Genomic DNA, 15,252 nt, shown 5'->3' with positions numbered 1-15,252 from the left:
TGCTCTTTTTTCTTGGAACTGTTTTATAATTTCTTCCACCCATTAAGATTCCCAACTGTTTTAATAGCATCGACCTTTCCTTAAACCAACGTAAAATGCCAGAAGTTATCGACAAACAAAATTTCTAGGTCTGAAGTCCCTTGATTTGAAACCATGTTTGACTTCTGTCTTTTAAACCCCACATCTTAACACTCATCAAGTTCTATTTATATGTAATTTTATACTTATAATTAACATTGGCAGCATACTAAGTACCAGCCACTGTTTTTTAGCACTTTTACAGGTACCAGTTCATTTCATCCTCATAACAACTTTATGACTTAGAACACTCCTAACACTTTTTTTGTACCCCTCTTACCATATCTTCTTGTATTGCAGTGATGCGTGTACTTATTTTTCTCTGTGCTTACCAGTGTGTTAGCTTGTTGAAGACAGTGTGTTTCACTAGACCCTCAGTCCCCTGCAGTGTGTCAGAGAATGCAGGGCACACAACAGGTGATCAATAAAGAGTTACTGAGTTTAACAGAGTTCTAGTTTTATGCACTCAGAATGTTTCTCCTTTCTCTTTTGTTTTATTCCGGTCTTTTACAAAAAAAAATCTTTTTGGAATGAAACCCTCTTGACTCCTGTAGGCTTTGATGACACCTACTTTCTCAGAACTCTTGTAATACTGAAGGCCAATACCATGCAATTTAGTACTTTATTAATTGTTTCATATGGCACATTCATTGTTCATGTAACACAAGGCCCGGTAGATAAATATTCTCAAAAAATATTTGTTGACTGAACCGGTATGTGGATCTTGCCCACCAGTTGTAAGGTCTCCAAGGTAGGGACTGTGCCTGATCTACCGTCTGTATCCCTCAGAACTGCTTTGTGCAAGATCTGATCACTGGCTGGCTATTAGATTTCTGTCGCAAGTCTGTCCTTTCCTCCCTGTTGTTTTCCCATCTACTTGTGATTGCATTAAAGAGACTCTGAGTCCTTGGCCTGATGTCCCCATAGGGTACAGGCAAAGTTAGTTTACTGACATTGGGGGAGGGTGAGTGGAGGGGTCTTTTTTTCCAGTCCCTTTTGAAATTCCATTCTTAATTCAGTACCAAGCCTTCACCTAGGGACAAAGTCTTAGAGAAAGGGGTAACAGTACTTAGGTTGCGGGAGAAGAGTTATGAATTGGGGGTTGCAAAATGCAGACCTTCGGCCAGAGATTCTCTGATAGAAGTTATTTCTGGGTTTGCCCATGCCGTATACGTGCAGTTGGTGGGGGGCATTCCCAGAGTACCTCGTACAGTTTAAAGACGAGGGTAATTCACAGCAATCATGATGCAACAATAAATGACTAAGGCGTATTCCCAGATGGCATGGAGTATGGTAGTAGATCTTAAAAAAGCAATAAAAATGACATTTATGTATTATAATAATGATTTGTATATGGCATACAGTCAACATGACAAAGAACACCAGTGACTAATATTGCAGCTTCTTGAAGCAAAGCCTAATCTCCCAAGAAAACAGGGAGAACTGGGATAAGCAGGCATCTCTATTATACTGTGCACCCCACGAGTACTCAGCAATACTTGGCGATGACAGATGGCAAAGCGATTCTGCAGTCTGGAAGGGCTTCAAATTTCACTACTCGGTATGCACTCTATAATATTGCTACTCAGAACAGTGAGAAAATATGTGTACAGGGAGCATAGAATATGGTCCTCCACAATTCTGTTGAGTCTTGCTTCTAGCTGGAACGAGGGAGAAAGATTGACAGCTATAGCCAAGGCATAACCAAAGTCTCAGTGGACCGAAGAATGAATTCAATACTGCACAGAGCAGTGGACTAGCCAAGGAGTAGATTTTTCTGTACTCTGATTTTTTTGTATTTATTTGTCATTTCATTGGTTTATATGCTTAAGAATCTCTTTATTTTAAATGCAGGTGATTCAACAACATTTGATCCAGATTTCAAGGGACCTATTGCCGACAGGTAAGCAATTCTTTTCCTGGAAATATGTTCTTTTAACAAACAAAGAAAAGCTTGTCTTTTAGTACTATTTGCCAGTAAATGGAGAATTATGTCTACTGCAAGGAGAAAATTTTAGCCTAAATGTCACCTTATTTATCCAGGGAAATTACAGAGAATAAATCTTTCCATGAGTCATGCATATCCTCTCCTGTTCAGCAAACGAGCTGCTTTAAGTTATTAGAGCAAAGAGTTTAGATTTCTCAAAAAAGAGAAGCCAAAATGCTTTACAAGATTTAACCACTTTGTGGAGAAGTAAACACATTTGAGTAGTCATTTTATGTACCTGTTTACTGTGTGATTCACCATCGCAAATGCAGAGTTGCTATGCCAACTTCTTCATACCAGGTATTTGTGCTACTCAGTTTCTAGATGCAAAGAGCTTTTTTAGAGACAGTCACCAAGGCATCATGCATGCTTTAGGATCATTTAAAATGCTCTAGGGAAATCTGTGCTGGTTTCAACTGATGATTCTCCCTCAAGGTTGCCTGGCATTTAAAAATTATCAAATAACTCAAGGGCCTCTTTTATTTTTATTTTTTATCCTCTATTCCCAGGCTTCTTGCTAATCAAAGTGGGGGTTACAGGATAGAATAGCTAAAAATGAAGAGAAGATTATGCTGTTGGTAGCTGGTTTTAGCTTGGCTTTGACATTGATTTCTGGCAGTTACATGTCATAATAAACTGTGATGTGAAATAATGATCAGCATGCTTATCTTCATTTGCCAACCATCAGCATGTGCAGTAGCATTTACTGTTATGTCCCTATACCATCCCAGTTTTAAGCAAATGTGTGTTCAGTTTATTCTAATGCTGTAAAAACCGAGGTCGTCTGAATTGGGGTATTCATTTAAAGGTGTTCCTATGCCTTCTTTACCATAAGTCTGATATCTCTCCCATTATCTCCATGGTAACACCATGTATACATTTCGTTGTCTAGTATGCAAATAGCCTCATTAAATATGAAAGTTACTTCTACTGTACTTGCATTTATTTTACAATAAGTAATCTATGATAATTGAATATAGCTTATTGGCCAGAAGGGACCGCTAGATGGAATCCAGATTCTTCAACAGTAGTAGTGACAACAATATAAATAATAGGAGCAGCAGGAGGAGAAAGAAGAAGAAATGAGCTGTCACATTTGGACAGGTGAAATACAGATCACAGGCATGCCTTTTCTAAACAAAGAGAAGGAAGCAGAGTTAGGCCTGGCTGGCTTCATGTATGGGCCAGAAGGTGAGCGTTCTCTGTCTTCAGATATTTAGAACTTAATGATGGAACTAGGTAGCCCAGGTAAAGTCTAGACAATTGTTATAATTACTGTGAAGAGAGTAACTTACTTTTATCTGGGGCCTTTTTTGATGCTACGCACCACAAAGGCCTTCAGAGGTGAAATGGTCAGTCTGTGGCCATTCCTCCCCCACTCCTCAATCCAAGAGCAGGGGAAAGTATCGTAAACCCACAAGGGTAACTACAGAAGCTGCTAACTTTTCAGGCTACAGGGTTCTATAATGTCCTTTCTGGGAGAATACTTGGGGTGTTTAAGGAGCAAGTGAGAAACTCCAGATTTTTCCTATTACCTCCAGTAGCAAGACTAGCCTTAATAACACCTTTTGCTTATGTAATATAAGTTTCCTTCTAAGAGAGCCAAAATCTTATCAGATGTTCAGGCAGACCCTCACAACACTGTCTGCTTGCTGCCCGCCATGTTTTATATACCTCTCTAAGTTCACAAGGACGTCATTGTGTGCGTAATGATCATCCAAGTGTAGTTGTTTCTGAGAGAGGTGAAGGAATGATGGTTATGCCACATGAGAGATGAACTCAGTTTCTCGTTTGTTCTTTTATACTAAAAATTGGACATATGGAACTGTTGCACCATAACATTGACCAAAAAAGTGGGGGAATTTTAATAGTTTAAGGTATTTTTCCAGCCCCTTTTGGAAAAGTAGTTATCCAGTGTTCATGCTTTGTCTCCTATATTCAACAAGTTTTTTTCTAAACATTGGTTAATATTGGGTTGAGGTAGTATGGTTTTAATTGTTTAAGGGTCTATTTAGCACTATTCTTGGCAGTACATTAGAGTGCAAAATAAATGCACGTAGACAACTAAGAAATAAATCTCTTTTTATAAGATGCTTACATGAGAAATTCCTCTTCGTACTTGAAACTCAAAAATTTTCACTTATTAGTATACTTTCTTCTGTTAGATAAGTATACTTTCTTTTATACAATCCACTATATCTCCTTTTATATTGACTTGTAGAAAGCCCATGAGCCAATTTAATTTCAGTGCCATCAACTGCATTAGCCTTTGAGTCAAGAATTTCTTTTTAGGACTTTGAGTCTCTATTTCTATTTTAATAACTCTATTGCATCCAGGTGTTTTAAGTCATTTCATTCAAGATCTTTTTTAGAAAGAGGCAGCATCTAGGCAGACAGGTAAATAGAAATGAAAGCCTTGCTTATTTCATAATTGCCTTTTTCCCTTTCCTTATACACAAAATAGGTGGAAGACATATAATTCACACTAATCACATTGGTAGGTTTCCCAATGCTGAAAATAACTATTCTTACTGAAGGTGGAAAATCTGTCTAAAGTGTAATAAGATGCATTTATTTTTACCTGGAGCTTTTTGGGGAGGTGGTAAGCTCATTGTCCTGAAAAGGTTCAAGGAGAAAATGAAGAGGCATGTATTAGGAATGTTGTAGAGGGTATTCAGTCGCATAAAGGAGTTAGACTAAATGACCTCTGTGTGCTTTTCAACCATAAAATTCGACCATGACTTTGTGATTCAACTTTTAATACCAAAGCACAGGAGGGAGAGTTCAGCTTCTGACCTAGCAACACACATAAAGCACTGTGCTGATGCTCACCACGTGCTCTTGTGAACTGTAAAGTGTCACGGTCAAGTGGACATTTCAAATTATTGAGAACACAGTGCTGTCTCCTAAATTTATGCTGTTCTCATATTTGCTTCTTGCTGAGGTCAAGTAATTAATATGCTTCTTGTCATTGTAGAGGAGATTTAAATATCTAAAGGCAAAGCCTGTTGTGGAAAATATGCAGAAAAGGTTATAGAAAAAAGCATACAAAGTTCAAGAAAAAATGTAGATCCTATGTTGTAAAAATGTCTGGGAGAGGCTACAAATCATTTTGACTTATAAAATGATTTGACATAAGAAGCCTATATTCATAGCCCTTCTTTTGAAAACTTTTAAGTGGTCTCAAAATATGGAGGGACTATAGAAAATAAAAAAAAATAATTGCCTGAATGGCTAGTTCTTTGCAATGCAAATGTGAGCTGAAAATATATGCTCTAAACCTGGCAATATTTCACCTCATTCTGAATGGAGCAAATGGCCTAACTAATGAAATAAATTATTTAGCAGTGTGCCTTCTTTTCACAGGGAGATTTAGAAAAACACACATCTTTAAAATTTGCAGCCTGCCCCTATATTCCCCAGTATGTGAACTTCCTCTTTTTCTGTTTGTGTACCTTAAAAAGTTGCTACCTTTCAACTATTTGTAATAATGATGAAAATAATGATATAAGGTTTAAAACTATTTTAAAGTTTAAGCCCCTTAAATCAAAGGATTTAAAGAAAAATATTCATTAACTGAGTGTTTCTTATGTGCCCAGCACTGTGCTAGGTGCTAGGAGTACAAAGATGAACTAAGCAACGTTCCTGCCCAATGGAACATGCAGTCTAATAGCAAAAGGAGTTAATAAAGGCATTAGTGTGGTAAGTTCAATAATAGCATTACTGACAGGGGCTCTGGAAAAAAAAAGAATAGCATGTCTAGCATTGCTATGAGTAGCGAAAGAGGAACATGAAAAAACTTCAGAGCAGAGGTGACCCTTGAGCTGGTTTTTAAAGACATTCCAAGAAACATCAGCAGAGTGCATAGGAGTACAGAGGCCTGAGAACAATTGCCCTGGTAGTGGACTGGTGTAAGCCAAACACCCAGTGTGTGCCTGCGTGAGTGGTAGGAGGCATGGATCAGTCTCAGGAGGGGAGAAGTGGTGCTGGAGAGGTAAGAACAAGCACAGTCACCAACATATACAACATATTAGCGTGCTTGGTATTTTATTCTATAGGCTCTGAGGACACATCACAGAATTTTAAGTAAGAAATTGACAGAATCAGTTTTGCATTTTAGAAACTTTTGTTTAGCAAGCACTTAGAGAACACTATGTACAAGATCTTGTGGCAAGACCAAGGACACATGCCTCCTTGATAGGATCCCAAGCTTGAAAATTTGCCCTTGTCCCGATATGTATGTGTGTGTTGGAGGAGGGAAGGGGGCATTGTTGTGGTGAAACCAAAGGCTGCGATGCAGTGAGGTAAACACTATGTCGGGATGCAGGTTGCAATGGCAGCCCTGGGAAGAGTGTAAATTATGTGGCAAGGAGATGGTTCTGTTCCCCTGATATGATAATGCTTTGAAGAACCCGTAAGAGTTGTGCTTCATGTCGGAAGGAGCAAAGAGTAACCCAGAGAGAGCTGATGTCAGAAGGAAGAGACTCCGCTCGACTCAAGTAGAACACCACGCTTGCCTGGAAGGGCGAGGCTGGGTGGGAAAATTCCTTAGCAAGAACCCAGTTAGTGAGGAGCATTGTGTCCCAAGGCGAGGAGTTTGAATTTATTCTAAAAGGCTTCAAAAGGATGCTGAGCCCCTTTTTTTGCTTTCACTTGGGGGTTTACTTAGTTACCATATTTTGCCATGTATAACGCACATTCAAGTTTTTAGCCCAAACTTTCAGGGAAAAAATCTTTCATTTTAATTTTTTAATTCAATTTTTTACTTCTTTACATTTAGATACCTGGGGTTTTTTTTGTATTATAAAGGCATTTTAGCATTTATTTTTAACATATTGTGGTACAAGAAATTTTATGTAACAAATAATTATAAAACACAAGAACAGATACAAAGTATTTCAGGTACTACCCATGTATAATGCACATCCTTACTTTTCCCTCAGAAATTTGGGCAAAAAAGTGCTCATTATACCTGGCAAAATACATTTGTGTCCCTGTTCCTCCTTTTTCTTTTCACCTTCTCTCCAGCAGAGATTTACTCCCCACCACTCTCTTCAAACTGACATTGAGAAAGTCACCAGTGTCTCTCCTCTGGCCCAGGACAGCGGGTAACATTTTTTGTTTTAATCTTGCAGTAGCAACTGACAAAAGCGACTACCCTCTTCTTTTTTAAGTGTTTTTGTTCTCTGGACTCCCTTGACATCCTACTTATCTGGAGCTTCTCCCACCTCATTCCTTGTCTTTTTCAATCTCCGTTTCTGGCTATTCAACCTCAGCATGGTGTTCCAATGTTGGCGTGCTGGTTCTTGGCCTTCCACCCTCCTCTTTCTCTAGTCTCCTTTTAGACTAGGCCAGTGACTTTTACTGCTGTTTATATGTCAGTGACTCCCAAGCTTACATTGCTACCAATGACCTTTCCCTTGACCTCTGTATTTCTGTATTCAACTGCCTATTTGACGTCACTATTTGAATTCATAATACTTATTCAAACTTAATTTGGCCAAACAGAATGCTTGAGTTCTACTCCCACCCCAGAGCTCTAAAACTCCCCGCACAGTCTTTTCTATCAGAAAAGGAAATGGGGCCAATATCCACTTGATTTTATCCAGGTTACAGATCCTTACTTTCTGCTTCTCTCTCATCTCCCACATACACTCCAGCAGCGACGCACGTCTTTGTGGCAGCTGTGCAGTGTACCCCCAGGCCAGCTGCTGCTGCTTTCCTACTGTCGCCCTCCTCTGTGGCACCACATGTCCTGATTGTACTTTTACATTGGACTCTAGAACAATCTTTCTTCTTTTACTCCTGGTTTTCTTGAATCCACTTTCCAAACAATACCCTGAGTGAGCTTTCAGATCATAAATTACATCTTGCACTCTTCTACTTACATATTTTCAGTAACTTCCCATTGCACTCAGATTAAAACTCAAACTCAAACCAGGTCCTACATAAATGCCCTCTGTGCAAGGCACTGACTGTATCTCCCACCTTCTCTGTCTCTTGGCCTGTTGTAGTATTGCCTTCTTTCCATTTCTTGGACTTTCTGAACTTGGATCCATCTTGGCAACTGTTACTTCTCTGCTTGAAGTGCTTTCCCCCAGTCCTTTGAATGGCTGGCTCCCTCTTATCTTCCAGCTCTTAACTGCTGTTGCCTGACACCACTTCATGACAGCCTGACTTCATCCCCAGTCACTCTATCATTGTTTAATTTTATTCACTTTATTGTATTACCGGTACTGAAAACTGATGGATTTTTTTTTCCTGCTTACAAATTACATAATGTTGTATGAGAAATAAGATCCTTGTGTGTTTTGTTCATCAGTGTATCCCCTGGGTCTACAACTGCTCCTGACATATAATATGCCTTTTCTGAATGACTAAATGAACTATCATCCCAGCTTCAGAACAGGGATATACTGGAAAGTACAGGAGCTAGTTGTGTTAGAGGAAATTGGCAGTTATTTTAAAACATAGCACAGCACCCAGGGAATGACTTGTGTATGGTTTGTTGTTTTCCTTTGTTTCTTGCTTGTCCCTGTGCACCAGAGATAACAATTGCCCCTGGGTGCTAAAGATAACATTTTGCTTTTTGCTTCTGTAAGCTGCTTCTTGCTTTCCCACCAGAAGTAACGGTCTAAGTGACAGACTACCCCTCACCCTATATAAGCAATTGCTCCCCACTGATCGGGGCCCAGAATTTGGAGACTGCCTCCTCTGGGTGCGCATGCATAATAAAGGTTCCACTTCGCTTCCTCCAGTGTTCGGTCTGAGTCTTTCCCATAAGAGTTGGAAGGGAAGCAGGATGCCATGTAGGAAACTATTTCAATAATCCAGCTGAGAAATGATTAAAGTCTAGAATAAGGCAGTGGCCCTGGGAGAGAAGAAATCGAGGAGGTAATAAGAAGACAAAAATTTACAAGGCTTTAGGGCTGATTGTGTGTTGGGGGCAGAAGGAAAATTTTAGCATAACTGTGTCTAATAATTACATGGATTATGGTTACATTCACCAAAGTAGGCACATATGAGGAATGCCAGGAATGGTTAAGAAGGGCTGAGAACATTATGCATTTAGATTTTAAGTCTCTAATTTGAGATGCTTATGGCATATCCAAGTAGGAATAGTTAATAGAAAGCCAGAAATACACTTCTGAAGCTTTTTGAAATTTTGATATATTTCTTTTAACTAAAAAAGTATCCAAATAAGGGGAAACCTGAAGGAGTATTAAAGTCTAATTTTAAAATATGTAAGTGTTCTCTTCTGAGAAGTGCTCCCTGATCATCTCTGGAGTAAACTATAGGTACCTTCTTTTGTGGCCTCAGAGTGCTCTGTGCACTTATAATAGTGTATGGTGATTCACTGTTTGCTTGGCTGACTCCTTAATTAAACCATGAGCTCTGCTACATAGAGCAGCACATACTGGACCCATGAGTAACAGTCTTGATCATCTCACACACCCATTCATATTCCACCAATGAATTCCCATTTTCTAAAAATTAACTCCAAGTGCCTTAATATGATAAAATCCCTACACAAATTGTCTTAACATCTGCCTAAATGGCTCTTCCTCTCTGGGGTTGCTAAACCTTGAATGAACTCTGTTAAGTCAAACTAGCCATGCACATTTTTGCAGAGTCTGAAAATTGATTTTGTCAGTGACCTAGAATTACTCCAACTCGAGGGTGACGACTGGCACTAACAAAGCACACAGGAGAATGATGTATAAAACTAGAATGCTAATGCAATCATTTACATTGAGAAATTTAATTGTTGAGAAAGCCTAGTGTTCTTGTTGGCCCGACAAGTACATTGCTCCCTTTAGGCAAACTATACAAGAAATCTAATTATCAAAATGTTGCTGGATGAGTATATAGTGAGAAGGAAATTATGTAAGTCACATGTCTAATGGATCAGGTTTTGCTAGCCTGTTCTATCTATTAATGGAGCAGAATCCTCACATTCAATGCTCGTATTAATTTGACTTGAGGCCCAATCTAGAGAAAGCTTGGATGGCAGAGAGCTTGGAGGCTTGATCACCATGTGCACTTCTCTTTAGAGATGTTAGTGAATTTGAGAAGTTTAAAGTCAAGGCTTGCTACACCGGGAAGCTCATAATCTCCGTGAGGTGGCTATATACATGTCTGCTTTAATTATGTTTGGTTTCACAGTGTAACTCTCAGAAAGCAGTATCGTTTTCTATTCCCTAAGTTTTGGGGAAGCACCTTACTGTCACACAGACTTGTAGCCTTCCTTGCTCCAGGCTCCTGCTCTGGATCTCTATCTCCTCTTACTCTAGCCTCAGAGCACCTTCTCTCTACCAAATTCCTGAACTTTTGCTGTGGATGGTATATGGTACATGTCACTTGTGATTCTTTCTGGCCTTTGGTACTCATTTACTCTCTTGTCATCTGCTTTGTAATTCCCTTGGAGGACAGGGATCAGCATTTGTATATGTGTACATACTTAATGATGAAGCCTGGCTTTTTTCCCTATCAGTACATCACTAGTTAGAGCATGTACTCCTGGGATGTAGAGTATGGGTTTCCCCCCCTCCCCATGGTTGTGCTTTAAAATGTCAAGATACTTTTTATTTGCCTCCTCTTTCAGGCGAGTTTTTCTATGAAAAAATTAAATAAACAAAGGCATGCTATTTCCATGTCCTGAGAAGATAATGCATGGCTTTTATCACAGGGTGCCAGCTGTAGCAATTTGAACTTCATTTTTCTAGACTTGGATCACAGGTCAAGCAAATAAATGGCCATCACCTTTTAATGACTGCTCTGACATAGAGAGAATGAGGTAAACAGAATAAAAAGAACTATTTGAACTGGGATCTGCAAATCTTTGACCTGCTTTGACACGGCATACATGGCTCCACACTGTACAGCATCTTGTCCTCTGAGGTCACTTGGATTGGAAAATAGTATGAGATGTATTCCATAAGCCTTAGCAATGCAAATTGTTCAGAGAATGCTGGTACTACTTTCCTATTAGTTGAGCAGCACATTTAGAATTTGGAATGCTCAAATGACACTAATGTCATCTGAAAATGGTATAGGATTTGGGTGATATCTCAGCAAGAACTTTAAATAACAATTTTAAAGTTCTAGAATTCAAACCTGTCAGTGAAGCATCACTTATATGTGGTCACTCTTTTGCCCCCAATATGCTAGTGCTATGACCATTATTCAGCCTCTTTTGAGGGTCATCCTTGTGTGTATTCATAGGTTATATCGCCCTCCTTCCTCCCCATTCTTGTTTTCCTTTATTTCTTGAGCAAATATTTATAATACACCTCACTATGTGAAAAGAATTGTGCTAGTTGGTAATAATACAAAGAATATCCTTTGTGCTAGTTGGTAATAATACAAAGAATATCCTTTGTATTATTAGAATATCCTTTTTCTCCAGGAATGAATGAGTAATAGGAGAGACAGATGATTTGAAGAGACTTTCCAGCTCAGTGAGGGAGGTATAGCTATGGAGAAGAGAACAAAGGGTCTGGCTCTCAGTGGTGGGCATGGCTGCCATTATGAAGATTAATATTCATTAATTCTCACTCAACAAATATTTGTTGACCATGTATTACATGCCTTATTCCCTCCAGGCATTAGAGACACAGTGAGGAGAAAGATAGAGAAGGTACATGTTTTCTTGGAAAAGAGAAGGGACAGGGCAGACAACATGTGAGAAATGAACAGGAGAGTTTCATGAGATAAGTACAAGGGGGGAAAATAAAACAAGGTAAGGTGAGTGTCTAGCTGGGTATTTGTATGAGAGAATGAACAGATTTGATGGTGAAGGAAGATGTCTCTATGGAGGTGACAATGGAAATCATACTCAGATGATAAAGAGGAGCCAACTATGAAAAGATTGAGCATTTTAGATAAAGGGACAGCGAAATGTGAAGTCTCCAAGGTGGAAACTGAGGCTTAGTATGCTGAAGGAATAGAAAGAGGGACGGTGTGGCCCTGGCTGGATGGCTTGGCTGGTTAGTGTTGTCCCTACACCAAAAGGTTGTGGGTTTGAGCCCAAGTCAGGGCATGCAGGGGAGGCAACTGATCTTCTATTTCTCCTTCAGGTTGAAGTTTTTTCTTCTCTCTCACTCTCTCCCTGTCTTTTTTTTCTCCATTCTTCTCTCTGTAAAGTCAATAAATATATCCTCTGGTGAAAACTTTTAAAAATGAAAGGGCAGTGTATATGCAGCATGGTGGATGGGGACGGGGCCTGGGGAGTGGGTTGTTGGGAGACCCCTGCAAGCACATTATAGTAAATGTGATAAAAAAAAAAAGCCATGGGAAGATTTTAGTAGAGCAGTGGGTTAATCTGATATATGTTTCGAAAACCTATCCCAACTGCTGGGTGGAGAATGGCTTTTAAGAATCAGGTGCAGGAGCAGGAAATGTTTGCAGTCAACTAAGTGAAGAGTGGCCTAGACTAAGGCGATGTTAGTGGAGATGGAGAGATGTGGGTAGATTCAAGGTCTGCCGTGTGGTAGAGGCGTGATATACTTATTGATATAAGAGGTGTGAGAAAGCAAGGAGCCAAAGATAACTGTTAGGTTTATGACTTGAACACCTGAGCAGATGATGGACCTCTATGTGAAGAATGAAGAGCCTGGGGGAGAAGCATATTTTTGGTGCAGACTTCTGTTCTGTCTGTGTTGTTTGAGATGTCAAATGGGTATGCTTGTGGCGATGCTATATATGTCGGTCCTGAGCTCAGCGAAGACTAAGGTGAGGGACAGAGATTGAGAGTCAGGGGTCTTCGACATATACATAATATATGAAGTCAAGTGTCTGGATGAGGTCACGTAGGAGTGTGGAGATGCAGCCAAGGACAAAACTTAGGATTTGACATCTGGAGGTCAAGCAGAGGTAGAGGATCCAGCCAAGGCAACTGAAGGTGCACCCAGTGATTTTGGAGAAAAATCCGAAGAATAAAATGTGGAAGCTAAAAGGGGTGTTACAAGAAGAGCTTGTTTTTTATTTATCCTTACAGTTGTATTGTTTAACACTGTGTTGACTACTTTAAGAAGTCAACCAATATAAAAATTTGGCAACATGAAAGTCAGCAGTGACCTCATCCAAAGCTATCTCAGCAATGAAGTCAGCACCTGGAGGTGGCCAGTAAGTTTCGTTAGAGCATCAGGAGAATCTGGGATCAAAATAGAGTTTTCTGAAGAAAGAAGATACTAGAACTTTGTAGTGAGTGGTGCTGGAGATGACCCCCTTTTTATTGATGATGCAAGAGGAAAGGGGTAATGCATCCAGGAACATGTGGAAAGGACCCAGGGACAAAGCCAAAGGAAGGTAGTGTTGAGGGGGGAGGTGGAGGTGGGTGCAGTGGGGGAAAGTGATGGTGGGAACATGTAGTACTGCATTTGAACAGCAATAAGAAATAAAAATTTAAAAAGTAATAAGGTACAGGAACTAGTATAAAGGACACATGGACAACAACTAAGGGGGGTGGAAATGGGAGGGAGCTGGGGAGTACTTGGGGGGTGGGCTGGGATGGAAGTAAAAAACAGAAAACTGTACTTGAACGATAATTAAATAAATTAAAAAATAAAAAGTAATAAAGTAACAACAACAACAACAAAAAAGAAATAAAATCCTGAAGATGGAATCCAAAACACAATTGGACAGTCTGGGCTTTGGCGGGAACAAGGGCCCTTAATCCATATTGCGAGATGCTAAGCAGGACACAGGGTAGAGGTGCTGACTGTCAACAGTTCAGGTGATGAAAAGACAGATTCTTATGGCTTCCTCATGTAATGCCTCAGTGCTCTGGGTCATCTCCACACCATTCACTGCCATGTTCTAGTTTCTTCTTTCTTCAGAAAACTCTATTTTGATCCCAGATTCTTCTGCTCCTCTAACAAAACTTACTGGCCACCTCCAGTAAGGTGCCCACTTCATTGCTGAGACAGCTTTGGTCAGGTCGTCAGATAAGGATGGCAAGTGGTGGAAATGGTGGGAGACCCAAGTGTATGAGGACTAAGAGGAGAAGGAATTAAGCAATCATTATGGAAAGTGGGGAAGTGAACATTCATATATTATTAATCTAGAATATATACCTTATACATTTCCTATATAAAGAATATTATTCTAGTCTTAAAGAGACTTAAGGGAACCTAAAGAGTGGCCACTGTTCTGATGGAGCATAATGATTTTTAGACACAAATTAGATACCTAAATTAAGTGAACCAGAAGATTCTGAGATAGCTAGAGCTGGGGGGCCATACCCTGGGCATTCCACACATTAGGAGGATCCTGAACACTATTTAAGAAGGAAGGATCATGCCGTCAAAGGAGGCATCTTTTATGTGGCAGCTTAAAGACAAGATCACCATTACCAAGCAAAACCAATTTGTTCAGCTAGACTGGAAGGAGGAGGCTAGAAACAGCATGGAACATGGAGCTGAGAGGAAAGGGGGCTGAGCAGGTGTATGAAATATTGGCAGGATTTTGTTTCAGTTATAACAGAGAAGGCAAAGAGGTGTAGACAGATTCCAGATCATAGTTTATTCCTTCATTCATAACTCTTATCTGTTACAGATGTGGGCATACTGAAATGATTAAGACACAGACTATGCTGTCAATAAACTTAAAATGTAAACCACTGACTAATATAAAAAATGAAGGGCTCACTGAATAGAGATGCAAGCATCATTCAGGGGGACAGAGTGAAATGAGTAAAATGAATAGTTTTTTCTGATTGGAAGGATCAAGAACTATTTCTTGAAGGTGTTATTTAAGCTGGACCTTGGAGGAGGAGAATGAATTCAGTAAAGAATGAAGAGAGTCTCTCTGAGGCATGTTGCAGATTGGATTCTCCAGAAGCAGATGCTGAGATGGAGTCTGGGGTGTGAACTCTTTTTTAGGGATCAGCACCTGTGGAAGTAGGGCAAGGAACTGGGATCACACAGAGGGAGATATCAGTCTGCTACCAGACCACACAGAGCCTCAGCCTATGCTGCAGAGAGACTGGAGTGAGCACTGCTTCACCCAGGGGTCCGGAGTAACTCTGAAATGGCCACACCTTTATGAACCCGCCTGGCTCAGTCCTGGTTTATCAGCGGTCCTGCAGGCCATGAGCCAGGGTGAAGCAACTGGGGCAGATCCTGAAGATGCATGTGGCTAGTGGCTGTCTGTGACCACACTGGCCATAGTTGGGCAGCAAGTCC

General features: G+C 40.0%; 1 protein-coding gene across 1 annotated transcript in view; it reads left to right on the top strand.

The window, feature by feature from the left end:
- Nucleotides 1-1,583: 1,583 nt before the first annotated feature.
- The window catches only part of SLC44A5 (solute carrier family 44 member 5), a 126,359-nt gene continuing 112,690 nt past the window's right edge, over nucleotides 1,584-15,252 (top strand). The window contains exons 1-2 of the mRNA XM_037132819.2: nucleotides 1,584-1,671; nucleotides 1,933-1,981. Coding sequence (XP_036988714.2) covers nucleotides 1,584-1,671; nucleotides 1,933-1,981 — 137 coding nt within the window. The remainder of the gene's footprint in view (nucleotides 1,672-1,932; nucleotides 1,982-15,252) is intronic.

Source organism: Artibeus jamaicensis, unplaced genomic scaffold (assembly GCF_021234435.1).
Source record: "Artibeus jamaicensis isolate MK-2021 breed Jamaican fruit bat unplaced genomic scaffold, CSHL_Jam_final scaffold_1019, whole genome shotgun sequence".
Taxonomy (NCBI): domain Eukaryota; kingdom Metazoa; phylum Chordata; class Mammalia; order Chiroptera; family Phyllostomidae; genus Artibeus; species Artibeus jamaicensis.
The sequence above is the reverse complement of the archived record's forward strand: the minus strand, read 5'-3'. Positions and strand labels throughout refer to the sequence as shown.